This window comes from Apteryx mantelli, chromosome 4, assembly GCF_036417845.1.
Source record: "Apteryx mantelli isolate bAptMan1 chromosome 4, bAptMan1.hap1, whole genome shotgun sequence".
NCBI lineage: Eukaryota > Metazoa > Chordata > Aves > Apterygiformes > Apterygidae > Apteryx > Apteryx mantelli.
In genome coordinates, this window is record NC_089981.1 from 30,964,110 (window position 1) to 30,979,726 (window position 15,617).

Consider the following 15,617-nt stretch of genomic DNA (forward strand, 5'->3'; position numbering starts at 1 on the left):
GCAGGGGCCGTTGGGGTAAACGGCCCGGGCGCGCTGCGGGGGCCGTTGGGGTAAACGGCCCGGGCGCGCTGCGGGGGCCGTTGGGCAGCGGGGACCGTTGGGGTAAACGGCCCGGGCGGGCTGCGGGGGCCGTTGGACGAAACGGCGCGGGCCGGGCGAGGCGAGGGCAGCGCGGCCCTCCCCGGCGGGCGCGGAGCGAGCGGGAGGGCGGGCAGGAGGGAGGGAAGGAGAGAGGGAGAGCGGGAGAGAGCGGAGCCGGAGCTGCCTCAAATGCCTGAAATAATTCCGCTTCCGTTTAGAGCCGGGACCAGCCTCCCGCTTCGCCTGGGCTTCAAACCTGTCTCCCTTCATCCCTGAGCGGCGGCGGTGCTGGGACCACCATGGCAACCTCCCCCCAGAAGTCCCCCTCTTCCCCCAAATCCCCCACCCCTAAATCGCCCCCGTCCAGAAAGAAAGATGACTCCTTCCTGGGCAAACTTGGCGGCACGCTGGCAAGGAGGAAAAAAGCCAAAGAAGGTAAAAATTACAGGTTCGCACGTTTCCTGGGAGTTACCTTAAAATGGGGGGGGGGGGAGGAGACTGGGGGGGAGGAAAAGGTTCTGGGGAGCGGGAGGAAGGGGCTGACTGGGGAAGGACGTGTGGGGTGGGCAGGCGAGCAGCGAGGGAGGAGCGCGCCGCCTTGCCCCCGGCTTCGCCTGGGTGCGGGGCCGAGGCGGCCGGCGGCGCCGCTCGCCCTGCCCGCGCCTCACGGCGGGGAAACGCGGGGCCCGAACGGGCCCGGCCGGCGCCGCCCCTCCCCCCGTGGCGCCCCGCCGCCAACCGCCGCGACGCGGGCCGCGGGGTGCGGCGGGCGCGGCGCGGCTTGAGCGGTGCCTTGCGGGCGGCGCCGAGCTCGGGGGTGCTCCCCAGGACGGCGTGTGAGCCCGGCAGGGATCTGGGTGCCGGGAGGTGTGCTGGGAACAGAAGCGGGGTGCCGCAGTGGACAGGCAGCGCCTCAAAAGCCGGTGCGAGTTGGCGGCGGAGGTGCGAGCGGCGCGGGCCCCTCCAGGCGTGCCGTGGTGCCCTGCGGCTCGCTGAAGCCGGGCGAGGAGAGGTCCTCTCCGGCTGGGTCGACGTGTGCGCCCCATGCGTCTTCCATGCCTCGGGGCCTGCTCGAGATTACCTACTTTTTTAAGTTGTGGTGCCAAAAAGAAAAAAAAAAAAAAAAAGGGAAGCCAAAAATGCTTATATTCTTTTTGACTTGCAGTGTATCGATTTATATTGGTGTACAACATGCTCTCAACATGTCGCTCTGAGAGAACGGTCTAATTATATTCACTCTTTAAAGGTTTAAATTTTAACTCAATTATTCTTAGACTAAGCTGAAAACCTTTGCCTCACTACAGTAGTCCTTTGAATAATAGTGAGCATGTGCAAAGGTCTGTTTCTTTGTCTGTACATGTGAATTAATATCTAGCCCCTACTGAATTTGCCTATTTAAAATCCCATGAGACAGAGAATTGGAATTTAACCTCACTCACCCTTCATTTTTGCAGCTGATGTTAATTTAAATATGATGCAAGTGGAGCTAGAGTAGCATCAACTTCAAAACAATTTTTCAAGTAATGTTTATTATTATTAAGCAAGAAAAAGGGAGTTACACTCAACAAACCCTGGTTTCTGATATATATGTGGACAGTGAAACCAGGCACAGTATTTCAGAATAGCATCAATGCCATAGACAACGATGATAACACCTTACTTTGAAGAATGCACCCCTCACTGTAGCTATCACATGTATTCTTTCCAAGATGCATGTCTTGTTTTTCTATTAAACACACGTTGCGTGATTGTGCTCACATTATTCAGCTTCTTCTGTTCATTGGAGATGGCCCAGAAGTTTATGAAACAGTAAATAGTGGCAAACTTTATTAGGGATCCACTTCCTTATGTTCTTTATATAAGAGTATTGATGAACATTAGCAGCAACAGACTAGAAACAATTTTCTGTGATGAGTCTGTATTGTAGTTATGTTTTGAGACCTTTAACTTAGCCTATCTGTTGTAGATTTAGCATGTCCAGTATTAGTATCAGACAATGCTATTTTTATCAGTGACATACAGTGTTATGTCATAAATTTCCAGGAGTCTGTCAGAGACAGCACAGTTACTTTTATCCACAATCTTGTAATTTTATTTAAAAAAATATGTATTCCATGAAATCATAGTTTTTGTCATTAATTCTGTATATATTAAATTTATTGATTAAAATCTGCACCTGCCATTTCATTATCTCATCAGATTAATATTTACCCTTTTAACATTTTGAAATAACATTGATGTTGTTGTCCTTTGTGTTTCCCAATTTCCTAAAGCTTATTAAAAAATAACAGTGGTTTGGAGATTTTTTTTATTTTTATTTTTATTTTAATTTGTGAACGTATTGTAGTATTTCCTGATGGAGAAGAAATATTTCATTAATTTCTCCATAGCATCCTTCTTGGAAAGATCTTGCAAGACTCCAGTATTCATTCAAGTTCCTTAAAGAATGTATCTTTTATTTATTTGTCTCTTTTTTTCATTGGAAGCATATATACTAGTGAGATTGATTCCTTTTTTTTTTTTTTAAGCAGGTTCAAATGGTAATGACTTTAAAGCCAGTAAATTCTTACTGTGAACCCTGTCCTCTTCATGTTTCCTAATCTCTTCTCTCCTAATCTCTTCTTTCCTACAGAAGAATATGGGTCTGCACACTATTCTTGAGCTGCCTTATTTCTTGCAGGCTGTGATGCGTATGGCTTCCGTCTTAAGTTGTGCTGTCAGATTTTGTAGGACTCCAGGCATATTGAAGTCAAACTACAGACTTCATATAGGAGATCAGATTGCTTGTGGGTCTAGCCTCTGTTCTTTGATTTTCCTGCTTTAAAAGACCTTTCTAATGGCAAGGTTACTACAGAGAAATGTCTCGGTCATAGGAGTGCACATGGTCATTCAACTGTTAACACATAATATTTTAGAAAAAATTCAAGTATTTTTCATAGGGATTTGAAAAAAAAATTTTTTTTTTCTGTTGGCCATATTTAGACCTTCAACTTCAGTAACCTAGAATGAAGTACTCTTGGATGGCACCTTTATTTCTTTCTTCACATTTTTTTCCAGAGCATCTGGACCTGTTCTGTAATCTAGTCTGTCTGCTATGGACGTCTACCTTATTTTGAATGTGAATATTGATCTCTAGTTATTTAAGGTCCCTAAATACTAGAAATTGTTAGTAACTTTTTAGAAATAATGGCATTTTTGTTGCATAGGTCATTTATTTCACTTTTATCTACCTAGCCTTGCGCTTTGTAATTTTAGTATGCTAGCAGAGTAAGTCCGCATACTGCATTTCAGCTATGTCAGTATTTCTTCATGAGTCAACAACTCTGCTTATTCCAGTTTATTATTATCTTTAATGTATAGGGAGTGGAACAAATATTCCTCTTTTAGATGAATGTAGACTATGTGGAAGATGCCTCTGACATCCTGGTCTCCTGAACTGGGTTATGGGCCTGGCTGGTGTGTGCTCTGGCTTTATCCAACCTGCATACCTTCAGGGACGACAGAGGGCCTGTTGCAGCCACTCTGTTTTAGTCCTGCATTAAGCCAGAGCATGCTCTGGTTACATACCTGGAACCAAAAGCTCAGAAGCATACCTGGGTCTTAGAGATTAGCTGTTGCTCAAGAAAATCAATGAAACTTGTGCTCTTAAGATAAATAAGGGGCAACTGAAAATTTCCCTTCTTCTAGTTGGTATATGCTCTGCTATTATGTAGAGGACAGAAACTTACTGGTTTTCTTCGGCCTTTTACCATATGGTCTAAAAGTTAATGTTTAATAATGCAAAAATGTTTTATCTGTTGTATGGAACATACTAACTACATTTTAATACCATTTGTATTATATATCTAGACAACTGTTGTAGACAATATATAATTATATATATATTAGGTTTTGTATTTTTGTCATCAACAGCCATTTTGATTATTGTCAGAACAATATTTTTGTACATCACAACAATAGAGCCAGTGCTAGAATGCTCTACCAAATAAAAAGCCATTAGGATCTGAAGTGATAATGGTACAGTCATGCAAATTATTTATAAAAAGAGTAAAATCTATGTAGTTTTACGTGTAGCGAAAATACTTTACAAAAGAATATAAAACGGATTTTTGGTAATACCTTTCATTTACATACAGCAAGCCCTTCCTTATGAATTTCAGAGTTCCTGGCAGTGGTGATTATTCCACCCATGTTACAGATGAGAATATTGAGTGGCCTAGAAGTGAAGTGAAGTGAATTCTCTAATACACAGTACAAGTTGTTGGCAGAGCAGAGAATACATACCCTACCAAAACAGAGAGAAGATTGATCATCTATTGTATAATATTTATCTATTATATGTTATACGGTAATTATTATAATCTATACCAGGACAGAACAAAGAGAATAACTTGAGATACCATTACTTGATAGATCACACATGATGTAAGCAGGGATTAGTCATACATTAGGATGTATGTTAATTTGCAAAATAAATTGTCATTAATTATTAGAGAATATTTATGAAATATAAAATTTGGGGGTGAGGAAGGCAAAGCTGCTTAGGTCATCTTCTGTCACACAGGGTTGTGGCCTGCATTTTATTTACAGTATCTCATCTTCATTGGTGTAATTCAAGGATGCAAGCATTGTACTTTAGTCTTTCCTGTGAGGGCATGAACAGCTGCAACTTTAAATAGTGTATAAATTCTGTTAAAGGAACAAAAATTAAAAACAAAAACTACAACTGATTAACTATGTTTAGAATTATTATAATAAGCTTTTTATCCAACAAAAATGCTGAGATAATGCTAGAATATTTGATGACCTGTTTACAAGTGAAGTAACTGTTATGTGCAAAAGTTAACTTATCGTAAGATTCTGTCCCTTTAATTTCTGAGAAGTATTCAAAGATTAAGCTACCCCATATATGCCTTTGAAGGGTTCCAGTCCTTATCTGTCAGGAGGTAAGAACCATAGTGAAGCTAATTTTACTAGCCAAAGCCAACCACAAATTAAAAAAAGTTTTGTAAGCTCCTCATAGTACTTCGTATTGTGTACTAAGCCTATCTTTATACACATGCAAGGAGAGAACAGAATGACCTCTCTTTTGGGAGTGGGGGTGCGTATTATGTTATCTTCTGAATTTTTCATGGTGGGTTCATTAAGGTCATGTGTGATTGTCCTCCTTGAATTTTCCTGGCATGGCAATTATAGACATACAAATTTCGCTCCTCATAATAGCTTACCTTAGTAGAGAATCTTAAAAATTGGAACCTGACACTCTAATAAATCTGTGACACATTCAGGAACAGAGAGCAAAGTTCAGAATTGCTTAAATTGCTTAGGAGCAGATGGAAAACAGACAGCCTGGACCCATGAATTGGGTAGAGAGCAATTACTGCTCATTGTATGGGCTCAGTCAGTTTTCCAATTGATATGACATCAATTTCAGTAATTTGACTGCTCTTCTTCCTAGCTTATTTGGCGTTGATGGGCAAGAGAAGGAATGAATTTTCTTCTAGCTTCCTCTTATATGATATTTCTTCTTTATCTTTCATATGTTTTGGTTTTATTTCATTTCAGTATGTGAGGTCACAGTAGTCTGTATTTCTGTGTGTGCCTGAGGGAAAGTTATGATGTTAACAGCATAAAATATTGTAGATTTGCTATTTCTTGATAATATCCTTCAATATCTTCATCTCTATTTTGTTACCATAGCACATTTCTAACAATAATTCAAAAATCAGAACTACTCTAAATTAAAAATAAGCATAGGATGATGAGAGCTCTTCAGGTATTTTAAATGAAAATTTTTGTCTTTAAGGAATCAGTGACTAAAATGCCTTGTTGTGAGACTCACTGAAAGAAAGGTCATGCCTTGATCTGGCTTATATGCATTTTACTGTGAAAGAAATGTATTTCTTAGTATACAAGGAGTGCTCTCCTGAATTTTGAGATACTTGAATTATTTTCTTTGGATCTGTTTCTGCAACTTCTCTTTGAGTATTGCACTATAGATACAAAGGGCTATTTTTTGTAACAGTAGGACTTGTCTTTTGCTCATCTGTTTCTCATGTGAGAGATTCTAGACTAGCTTAAATGTTTTGCAAGTTTTTTTGTTTGTTTGTTTGTTTGTTTTTACTACTGCTGTTTCCTGATGCTGTTTTTAAAATGCAAATGAAGTTGAAAGAAGAACTGCTGTCTTACCTATGGATATTAGCAAATACGATGGTAATAACATATAGTATGAACAAAATAAATGGGCCCACGTGTGCTAGTTTCATACTGGTGCTTCAAAGATACATACAGCATTTTCTATGAAGAAATGGGTTGAGGTAGACTTTAACATCACTCTTACGTCAGTAGTTTTAAATTCTCATTTTTACTACAGCATATCAGTACATCAACCCTAGACCTTCTTGTGCCTTTAGAATAGCTGAATGGTTGTTTTTGATGTCTGACATAATGTGCTTTACCTCCAATCTTAATGTGTAGCAACTGAAATGCACTTACACTCTTTCCCCTGTAAACTGTGTTACATATGCCCATGTTCTTGGTGTACTGCCACAGGCATTATAGCTGCCTGCGTAACTGATACTGGACAAAAGCTATTAGTACCACCCTTGAAATAATTATTGCCTCGGAGCAAGTTCTGTAAAGTAGATAAAATACTTCTTTTAGGTAGAAGAAACATGGAGAATGAAAAGAAGAATAGTAGAGGGAAGAATCACCTTCTTTGTTTGTTGTCATTTCATTGTTACAAGCCTTTCTGAGCACATTTACAGTGTATGGAAGGAAAAGAAACTACTAAAGAGGAGAGCACGGGGGTTTTGTTTCCCTCTTTTGAACCCACATTGTTGAGGGGTATCTGGGGAGGCCTTTCTGCTCTGACCATTGAAAGGATTGCTCAGTAGAAAGAAGGATAATTGCCTCTGAAATGCTTCTGGCAGTGTAGACAGAAAACCCAACTGTTGCAATAGTCCTCTAGATGCATGATCTCTGAGGCATACCTCAATGACAACTCTGACACGCTTGAAGGTGTTTGTTACCTGTCAGGCCTTGCTGCATTGGGTTTGTGTGGGTGAAAGAGTAACTGCTTTTGCATCTGATAGTTTTTGGGTCTGCTGCCTCTGTCTTGCCTTCCTGCCTCCTCTTCCCACAAGTACTGCTCTCTGCAATAAGCAGAATCTACTCAACATTGTTGGTTGTTATCTGTAAGAAACTGTTAAGCATTATTATGCTTATGTGTGGCTAAATTGAGGACTAGGTCTTATTACATTAGGCAATATACATTCACACTCATTAGGAAGAGCCCCTGTCCTCAAATAGCTTACAACCTGGGAGTTCTTTATCCATGTTTCTTATATATCTTTCTGGTTTTTTTTCTTACTATAATCCACATTTTAACATTGTTTGTCATTGCAGTTCCTTTCAGTTTTGCCAGTACTCATTGTTGTGATCTCATTGTGAATTTTGTTGCATCTAGTGTATTTTCTCTTTGTTCCTGGTTTCAAGTGACTCTTCCCCCCCCTCCCCCCCAATAGGCTTTGGCTGTGGTTGGTTCAGAGAAAGATTTGAAAATATTACCTGTGAATGCCTTTCTGAATCTTAGAAGTCACAGATAATCCCCAAAATATTAATTCTAAAAAAAATGTGATTTGTTCTAACCAAATATTTACATAGGACATAATCCAAAAACTACACCAGCAGAGCATGCAGTAGATGGCTTGGTCCACTTGTGTCATCTACAGAAACCCTGAGCAAATGTGCAAGAATTTGGGAGTTCCAGATGCAATTTGCCAAAAGTTATTCAGTCTGTATCCTGAGGTAACACTATCTTGGCAAAACTGAGCATATAGCACCTATTTTATGCATGTCTCTTAGCATGTGTGTAAGTCTGTGAAGGGGTGTCACGAAGGAGTGATGCACTTCAAATCATTAAATCATTCTTATTTACGAGTGAACTTTGTTAAGTCTCTATCTTACTGCAATAAACATAGTGCTGCTTCTGTCTTACGAGTGAAGTGCATCACTCCTTCGCGACAAGGGGTTAGATCACATAGAACTGTAAAACATGCTGACTGCATTGAGATTAGCAAAAAACCATGGCACTACCAACCTGTAGGCAAAGGAGGCTGCAGTGTTGTCGTGCTTGAGGCAGGAAGACCCAGGCATGCAGCAGGAAGCATATGTGGGAAGAGGATATAGAGCCTGGCTCTCCTGCCTTCTGGAAGAGCACCCCAGCCATTAGCTCTGCCCAGATACTTTTGAAGTAACTGAAGTGTCACAGAATTTTTTCTTACTCAATGCATAATTAAGGTGTGGAACTCACTGCTACAGGATGCTTTGGATACTAGAAATAAAAAAAGAAAAAAAAAGCGGGGGGGAGAGGAGAGGGCTAAAAATGGGGTTGGGTGGATTCTAGATAAAAGAAAAAATGTCTATGGTGGCCTACATGTAACTTTCAGTTCATGAAATCCCTGAATATTAGGAAGCTATACCAAGAGAAAAATTTCTGTATGTTTGTTTTTTTCTGTTTGTATCTCTAAGAATCTATTTCTGGCAACTGTCGGGGGCCAGGACTTAGAGGGAGGGCCAGGACCCTGCGCTTAGTTGATCATCTGTTCTGACCTAATATGACCATTAATTCTGTTGTTCTCTGGAAACATGCATGCAGGCGTAGAGCCTCTGAGGTCTGTCTTTGCATTTAGTTTGCAAAATTGGCCTTAGATTACGTTGCCAAGTTAGCTGCTACGAAAATGTGCCTTTTTTTTCCCCTGTATGTTTCCCATCTGAGCTGTTTCTTAATCCTCTGAGCCTGTAGGTTTCATACAGGATAAAATTAAATGTGCATAGGACAGGTTAAAGGAAGTAACAGCTGCTGCTCTCATTTCCGTGCCCTTGCCACATGGAGTAGAGCGGCTGCTGCTGGGAAGGTGAAGGGGAGAGGGGAGCAGAGACACAGAGCAAGACTGTGGAAAGCAGCTGCTCTCTGGTGGGAGCGCTGGGCCAGTGCTGCTGGGCTGGGAGGAGAGACAGGGCTGGAGGCAGGTGTAGGGGCTGGGAGGCTGTCTGCCCTTCGGGCTGTGTCCATCTCTGCCTCCCGTCTCTTCAGCAGCAGCTGCTCGCCCCACTCCTGGCTTTGCCATGGTCAAAGCAGCAGTCTCTGCTGAGCTCTTTAGGTTGTGGTGGGCAGGTGTGGATAGGACGCTTGGTTGGTTGGCAGTTCTGGCTGCTGTGGCAGCTGTTCCCTGTCTGTGGGGAAGAGGTGGTGGGCCGCAAGCTGCCAGTTGGACCATGCTGTTGTAGAGATTGACAAGCTTGGGTCACAGGATCTCAGACTGATTGAGGTGGGAAGAGGCCTCTGGAGATGGTCTTAAGGGGTCACGTATCTGAAGGTTCAGGGTCTCAGCTGAGGGATAGTAGGCTGGCCCAGTCCCCCAAACTCATGCCTCTGACTGGCCAGGCATGGTGAAGGCATGGTGACAGCATACCTTGTCAGTTCTTTTCAGTCTCTGCTGTAGCTGGCTAGATAGATATCAATTATCTAGATGAAAAGTAGAAAAGATTAAAGTGCTAAAGTAAAATCAACATTAAATAAGTGGGTGACTAGCCTCCAGTACTTCCAAATTACAGGACAGAGCTATGGAAAGAAGAAAAGAATAACTAGAGACCAGTTCAGACTGATATGCCTTTATTTCTATGTTAATTTTTCACTTACATTTCCAGATTTAAAATATGATATCCATAGTATCAGATTCATAAAAACGTGCATCCAGACTTCAATGGTAGTATGGATATAACCAAATGAAGCTGTCAGAAGAAAGCAAATATGAAGTTCTCGTTTTCGTTCTCAGTAAGTTGGCATACTGTCAAGAAGATCTGTAATTTTAGAACTGCAACATTTCTCTTGCCATTTAAGAAATCTGTCTTGAAGGTAAGATAAGACCAAGAGACCAAGACTCTGACCAAGAGAAAAGTTTGCACTGATTAATACTTCGGGGGGTTTTAAGTCTTCTTGAAAGTCCCCAGTTTAAAGACAGCTTTTTGTGACTGTGCAGGTCTAAACTTCTGTGAATCTCACTCATATAGAATCTCTGGGCTATGTCCTATTTTCTTTCTTTCTTTAGTGCCTTCTGCAGTCATTACACAGTGTCATCCCTGCAGACCAGATAGTTTAATATTGGGCTCTCTGCCTTTCTCACTGAGATGAGGATAAGACCAGTCCAGTTCTTTTGTTACTGCACTGTAACTGAGATCAAGTGTTTCTTACTAACTTAATCCATAGAGTTTTACAGCCTTTTTTGGCAAAGTGCTGATGTTGCTAAAGGTGAATTCAGCAGTTGTAAGGGCATGGTCCTTTGCAAGGTGAAACTTTAGAGAAGCCGTGGTTGAGGAGTACCTGAAATATTATTGCTTTCCCATCTGCTGCATCTGTTCTCTTCCTTTTCCTCCTCACACCAGTTCCTGTTGAAATACATATTGCTTTTGACTTGCACCACTAATGGTAGGCTTATTTTCTTAGCTGAAATGCAGCCAAAATTAGAAAGAGATGACCCTTGAAAGGACATTTAATATTGCACTAGGTGCAGTCAGTGCTGTGTTGGAAGCAGTGTGGAACCATTTTGTGTGAAGGAGGATGAGCTGAAATTTGAGATATTTTGCGAGCAGCTCTTCTGCATGCAGGACTGGGGTGGGGCTGAGGCTTAGCTTTTTCTCGGTGTATTCCTTGCGCCTTTTCCAACTCATAGTAGTTCCTGTGCTCTTTTGAGTACAAGGATCACAATTCTGGCCAGCCCTTATGTAGCTGTGTAAGGGAGTGGAAGGCTTTTAACCTGCTGCTCTTCACTATGCAGCTCTGTGAAAGGGCACTCAGAGCCTTGCCCTTTGTGTGTATAGTTGTACATTTTCTGTTTGGTGTGCGTATACTTATTAATAGATAACATTACTTGGTTTCAGTATCCATATCCCTCTTGGGTTTGGGTGTGCATGCGTCGAGTGAGCCAGTGAGTTAGTTCACTTATGGTGACCAGACTGAAATACAAACAAAAGATGTCTTGGACCAAAAGCAAATTCAAATCAGCAGCCTTAAGTGAATCTTTAGCCTGCCATGCAACTACCCATTGACAACCCATACTCAGGCCAGAGAAAACCAAGGACCAGAAAAAAAGAATAACAGGGATGTGACTGGTCAAGAGTGAGTTGCATTGGCAGAGCTGTATTAGGAAGATTAACCACCATCTGTTCACACTAATCCTGCACCTGGCTCTAGACTGTGCCACTGTTCAACCAAGTGATGATCTTGCTCAAAATACTAAAGAATTTCAGGGTTAAGTAACAAGGCTCTATAGTCTCCGAAATGTTTTGCTTTCCTTTTAGTTTTATAGTAGTTGCTGTGTGAGATAATTGCACATGTTCCTGTAAAGTATTCTTGTTGTAGGTGTGGGTTAAATACAAAATTCAGGAAACCACTTTGGTCATGAGCTGATGATGCTGCTTCTCTTTTAGTCTTTCATTTCTCTTCTTGACTTCTTACTGATGTTTGTAATAACCACCACATAATGTACCTTGGTTGACAAATACCTTAGTCATTTTTATTAGATAATTATTTTTGCAAATAACCTGAAATATTTCTGTGAGTCATTCTTGGCAGTTGTAGCCATGGTTAGGGGTTTTTGTCCTCTCTGATTTCTGCTTAACGTAGAGCTGATTCTGCCCTCTTCCCTTTGCTTAGGGTGGTAGAGTGGTCTGTGACACTAACCCAGTGGTGGGTAGGTTTAACTTTCATTCATAGTGATGCCTATGAAATTCTGTTTGGAGAAAGAGACTTAAGTGGGGTGGTAGGAGAGGGGCACAAGAATTGTCAGTGACCCCTGCCCTACTGCAAAAAGGTCCGTCCTGGACAAATGAATGGAGACTGAATGGAGTGCAATAGCGAAGAGTAGCTGTTCATCTCCAGACCAGTAGAGATTCCTTAGGCATGAAAATACAATCTGCTGCTGCAAAAGCTTTGAATGCATCCAAAATCCTAAATGTAGTCTAAACATTACCATTTCCCAACTGTTTGAATGTTTCTTTAGTACTTTTTTTTTTTTTAAGGGAATATGTGTTCACGTTAAGACCACATCTCTGCTATTTGTACCGAAATAACATGTAGTACTTGAATCTCCTTTGGCTGCCTCTGCAGTAAGAGAACTTTAGAGTGCTTCAATTAGAGCTGGCCTGTTGACTTTGGTGACTGTACCAGTGCTCAAACACACACTTAATTCAGGTGAAGTTGACTATGCTTGAAACACAGGATGGGGAAAGGGAGCTGTGAAATCAAATTTTTTCATACATGTTTTTCTGTATTTTCCTTTGGAGAGATCAGCTTTTTCAACTAGCTGTATTTTTCTGCTTATGTTCATATAGTGCTTTCCTGTGTGTCATGTCTACTAAAAATTTATAGAGCTGCATGTATCAGTGATGTTCTGTAGACTTCAACATAGGCCTCTTCAGACAACGTGCGGGAAATTACTGCTGGTTTCTCCTATGTTAACACTTAATGCTCCAGCCTTTCATTTACCCCAGAGAAAAAATGCAAGTTGCTTCTCACTGGTTGGCCATGAATGTTCTGGCCCTAGCTCCTAACAGATACAAGTAATTATGTTGGTGCTGTCCTGCCAGTAGTGTCTGCACTTCTTTTGCTTTCAATTGATTGTGTCCATAGAATTACAGTCTGCGATTTGGGTGTTAGGCAATTGTAGGGCTATGGTGGACCAGCTCCCTGGCTCAGCAAACAAGCAGGCGTCATGCTTTGAAAACAGATGGACAAGAGTACAGGCAGCCTAGAGACCACATATGTGCAGCGAGTGTGGGTGTTAAGGTCAGAATTTCCCAAACAAGAATGTCTAAATTGCTGTGCCCTACTTATCCAACTGTGAGCTGGATAAATGAAAGAGAGAGTTTGGACAGAGAAGTACTTTGGGTACACTTAGTGGAAGAAGAGAGAGATGTTTTCTTTTGTGTCTGTACAGGTGGCCCTTTTGAAGCAAGCCAAAATAAGCTTCCTCACCTGGGCAACAGCCTGAATAGGTTGGCAGGGTGTGAATCCATTTCCAATGTGTGTAAAGAAAAGCATTACAGTTTGCCAGTGTACAGCCTTTCATTTGTTTTCTTCTTAACAAATTTCTTCTTTGGCCATCAAGTTAGGCTGAGGCCTAATAATTTTTTTTTCTTTTAACCTTAGGCAGTTCTAAAGCAGAAGACTATTAATAGTGAAATATTGGTTTAGAAGAACACTAATGCACAGGGGATTCTAGAGTGAACGAGGCAATGCTGTCAATGGTTCAGATTGTTCTTAATTACAATAATGGCATTATAGGAGCTGCAGTTGCTGTCGGGCACAAAAGAAGATAATGATAATGTCGGAGTGCTCAGAGTAAATGCAGTATAATGTATTGCAGTACTGGATTCAAAAGATGATATGCCTAACTTGTCGTCAGAGTGCATGAAGAAGAAGAATGGTAAAAGGCCAGAATAGTTTTTGTTGCAACTATATTGTTCAGTTTTTTTGTGGCCTATGCTTTCAGGCTTAAGAAGAAATGTCAGGTCCCATGTGTTTAAATGATATGTATCAATTTTATGAAAAGGTGTGATCACATCTGTCCTCCCCTCTTGGAATAGAAAAAATGATCCTTGCTTCTAGAAGGGAAGGAAATAGGTATTGGCTCAGGACTGTCATATCCTCTACACATTTGATATTGTTCCTATTAAAAATAGAATAAAAGAACATATATACTGTAGATTTGGCCCTGAGTCAATATTTCCAGCCCCAGTAGCCTCTGGAAATAAGTCCAGATTTATCTGATGCATGTGATCCCTATTTATAATGAGCCAAACAAAAAATTCAACTCTTGAGCTCTGGGGCTGTCTCAAAGCTGGATTTGAATTTTGTGGCTAGAGGCCAAATCTGAACTGCATCCTTGTAAATATTTTAAGGCCCTATGCTGTTCACTTGAATTCATTACCACAAAGGATGAGAGTTTACCATCTCACTGCAAAATAAAACAAGTGGCTCACGGTCTCAGATTCTCGTCACTGCTTTGTTATAATTCTGAAGTGTAGATAAGAACAGATATAAACTGGGAAATAGTGGTGGTGTTCTTTTTTATTACTATGAGTGTTTAAAGTGTCTTTGTGTTGTCTTAAAAACTCATTGCATTGATGGGATGGATTGAAAAAGAGTAGCATCCAGCTGATTTAAATCTTTGTTATTTTCTTGTTGTTTAACTGACTTGAAACTGTTACTCACAAGTGAAACAATTTATATAGAATCTGCATAAATATTATTCTAGGAGTTATTGTCCCATGCGCAGGATGCCAGCATGCTTTGTAAATAACCATTTTCCTGAAAGGGCAGCAGGGTGCAGGTGCTCCGTAGGGCACAAGGTGGCTCCAGCTGACGAGGAAAGCTGGCGAGAGTGCAGTGAGGGCCGGGAGTTCAGAGGAATCAACCACAAGGGTGTTGGGCCGGCGCGCAGCACTTCCCTCTGCTGCAGATCTGGTATTTTGAATATGAACTGAATCGTCATGGCTCTGTTCGGAGGAAGGCTGTGTCCAGTTTTAGAGCAGGACTAGTAAATTTTGAGTGTGTTTTGCTTCTCGTATTTCATTTTTGAAGGACTTACCCCACTGGATTTTGTCAGACATTCTGAGCTAAGTTGTTTTTGTTCTGAGTGAAAGGTAGTAACTCCATGTAAAGAACAGCATTGCCAGGGTGTGCTACAGAGAAAACAGAGCTGATGTGTATACTTTTGGAGCGGAAATGAGCTGGGCAGAAGGATAAAGCACAGATTCAAAGGTTCATGAGAAAGTTTTTCTCAAGAAGATCATTAAAAACTGAGGGGTTTGGGAGGAACAAAATGAGTTGATTAGAAAATCTCATATTATGAGCAAACTTAAGCAAAAATACCTTGTGACTATTGCTGGTCTTGAACTCTGTAACAGCAGCATTTTTATTTTCAGAGTCTCCTGAAAGTGATTTGTGTTGGAAATAGAAATGGCAAACTAATAATTGTCGCTAATAATGTGTCCTTACATATAAAATTTTCATCTGAGCAATTCAAATCATTTGAGAACTTTCAAATGGAGATAGAAAGGGGAAAATGTTGTACCCCTACTGTCTGCACGGAGAAACTGAGGCAGAGAAAGGTGAAGTGAGCTGATTTGCTCATGTGACCTTATACAGAGTAAGAAGTGAAAGTAGTCCTGCTATTCACAGGTTTTGTTATATTTTTTCATTCTCTGTTGCATGTCTTGATAGAGTTTAGATTTTTATATGAAACTGAACTTTTAACTGTAATCTTGAATTGTTCTTTTTTTTTTTTAACAACAGCTGGTCTGCTGTGTAATTTTTTTCTTCGTGTGAATTAGAAGTTTTTTGCATTATGTTTTTTTTTTTTTACTCTAGGTACTGTTGCAGCAGGCATTATATTATATAAAGAAATTAAAGCAATAGCAGTTCTTGATGTGTGCTTTGCCTCTATCACAAAGGAGGAGAATTTGCTTAAGAG

The 15,617-nt window shown here is 41.0% G+C and overlaps 1 protein-coding gene across 2 annotated transcripts in view; it reads left to right on the forward strand.

The window, feature by feature from the left end:
* The first annotated feature begins 295 nt into the window (after window positions 1-295).
* PARVA (parvin alpha) overlaps window positions 296-15,617 on the forward strand; it is a 65,390-nt gene continuing 50,068 nt past the window's right edge. For both annotated transcript variants that reach the window (XM_067296141.1, XM_067296142.1), the window contains exon 1: window positions 296-516. In XM_067296141.1, coding sequence (XP_067152242.1) covers window positions 381-516 — 136 coding nt within the window. In that variant the 5' untranslated portion in view covers window positions 296-380. The remainder of the gene's footprint in view (window positions 517-15,617) is intronic.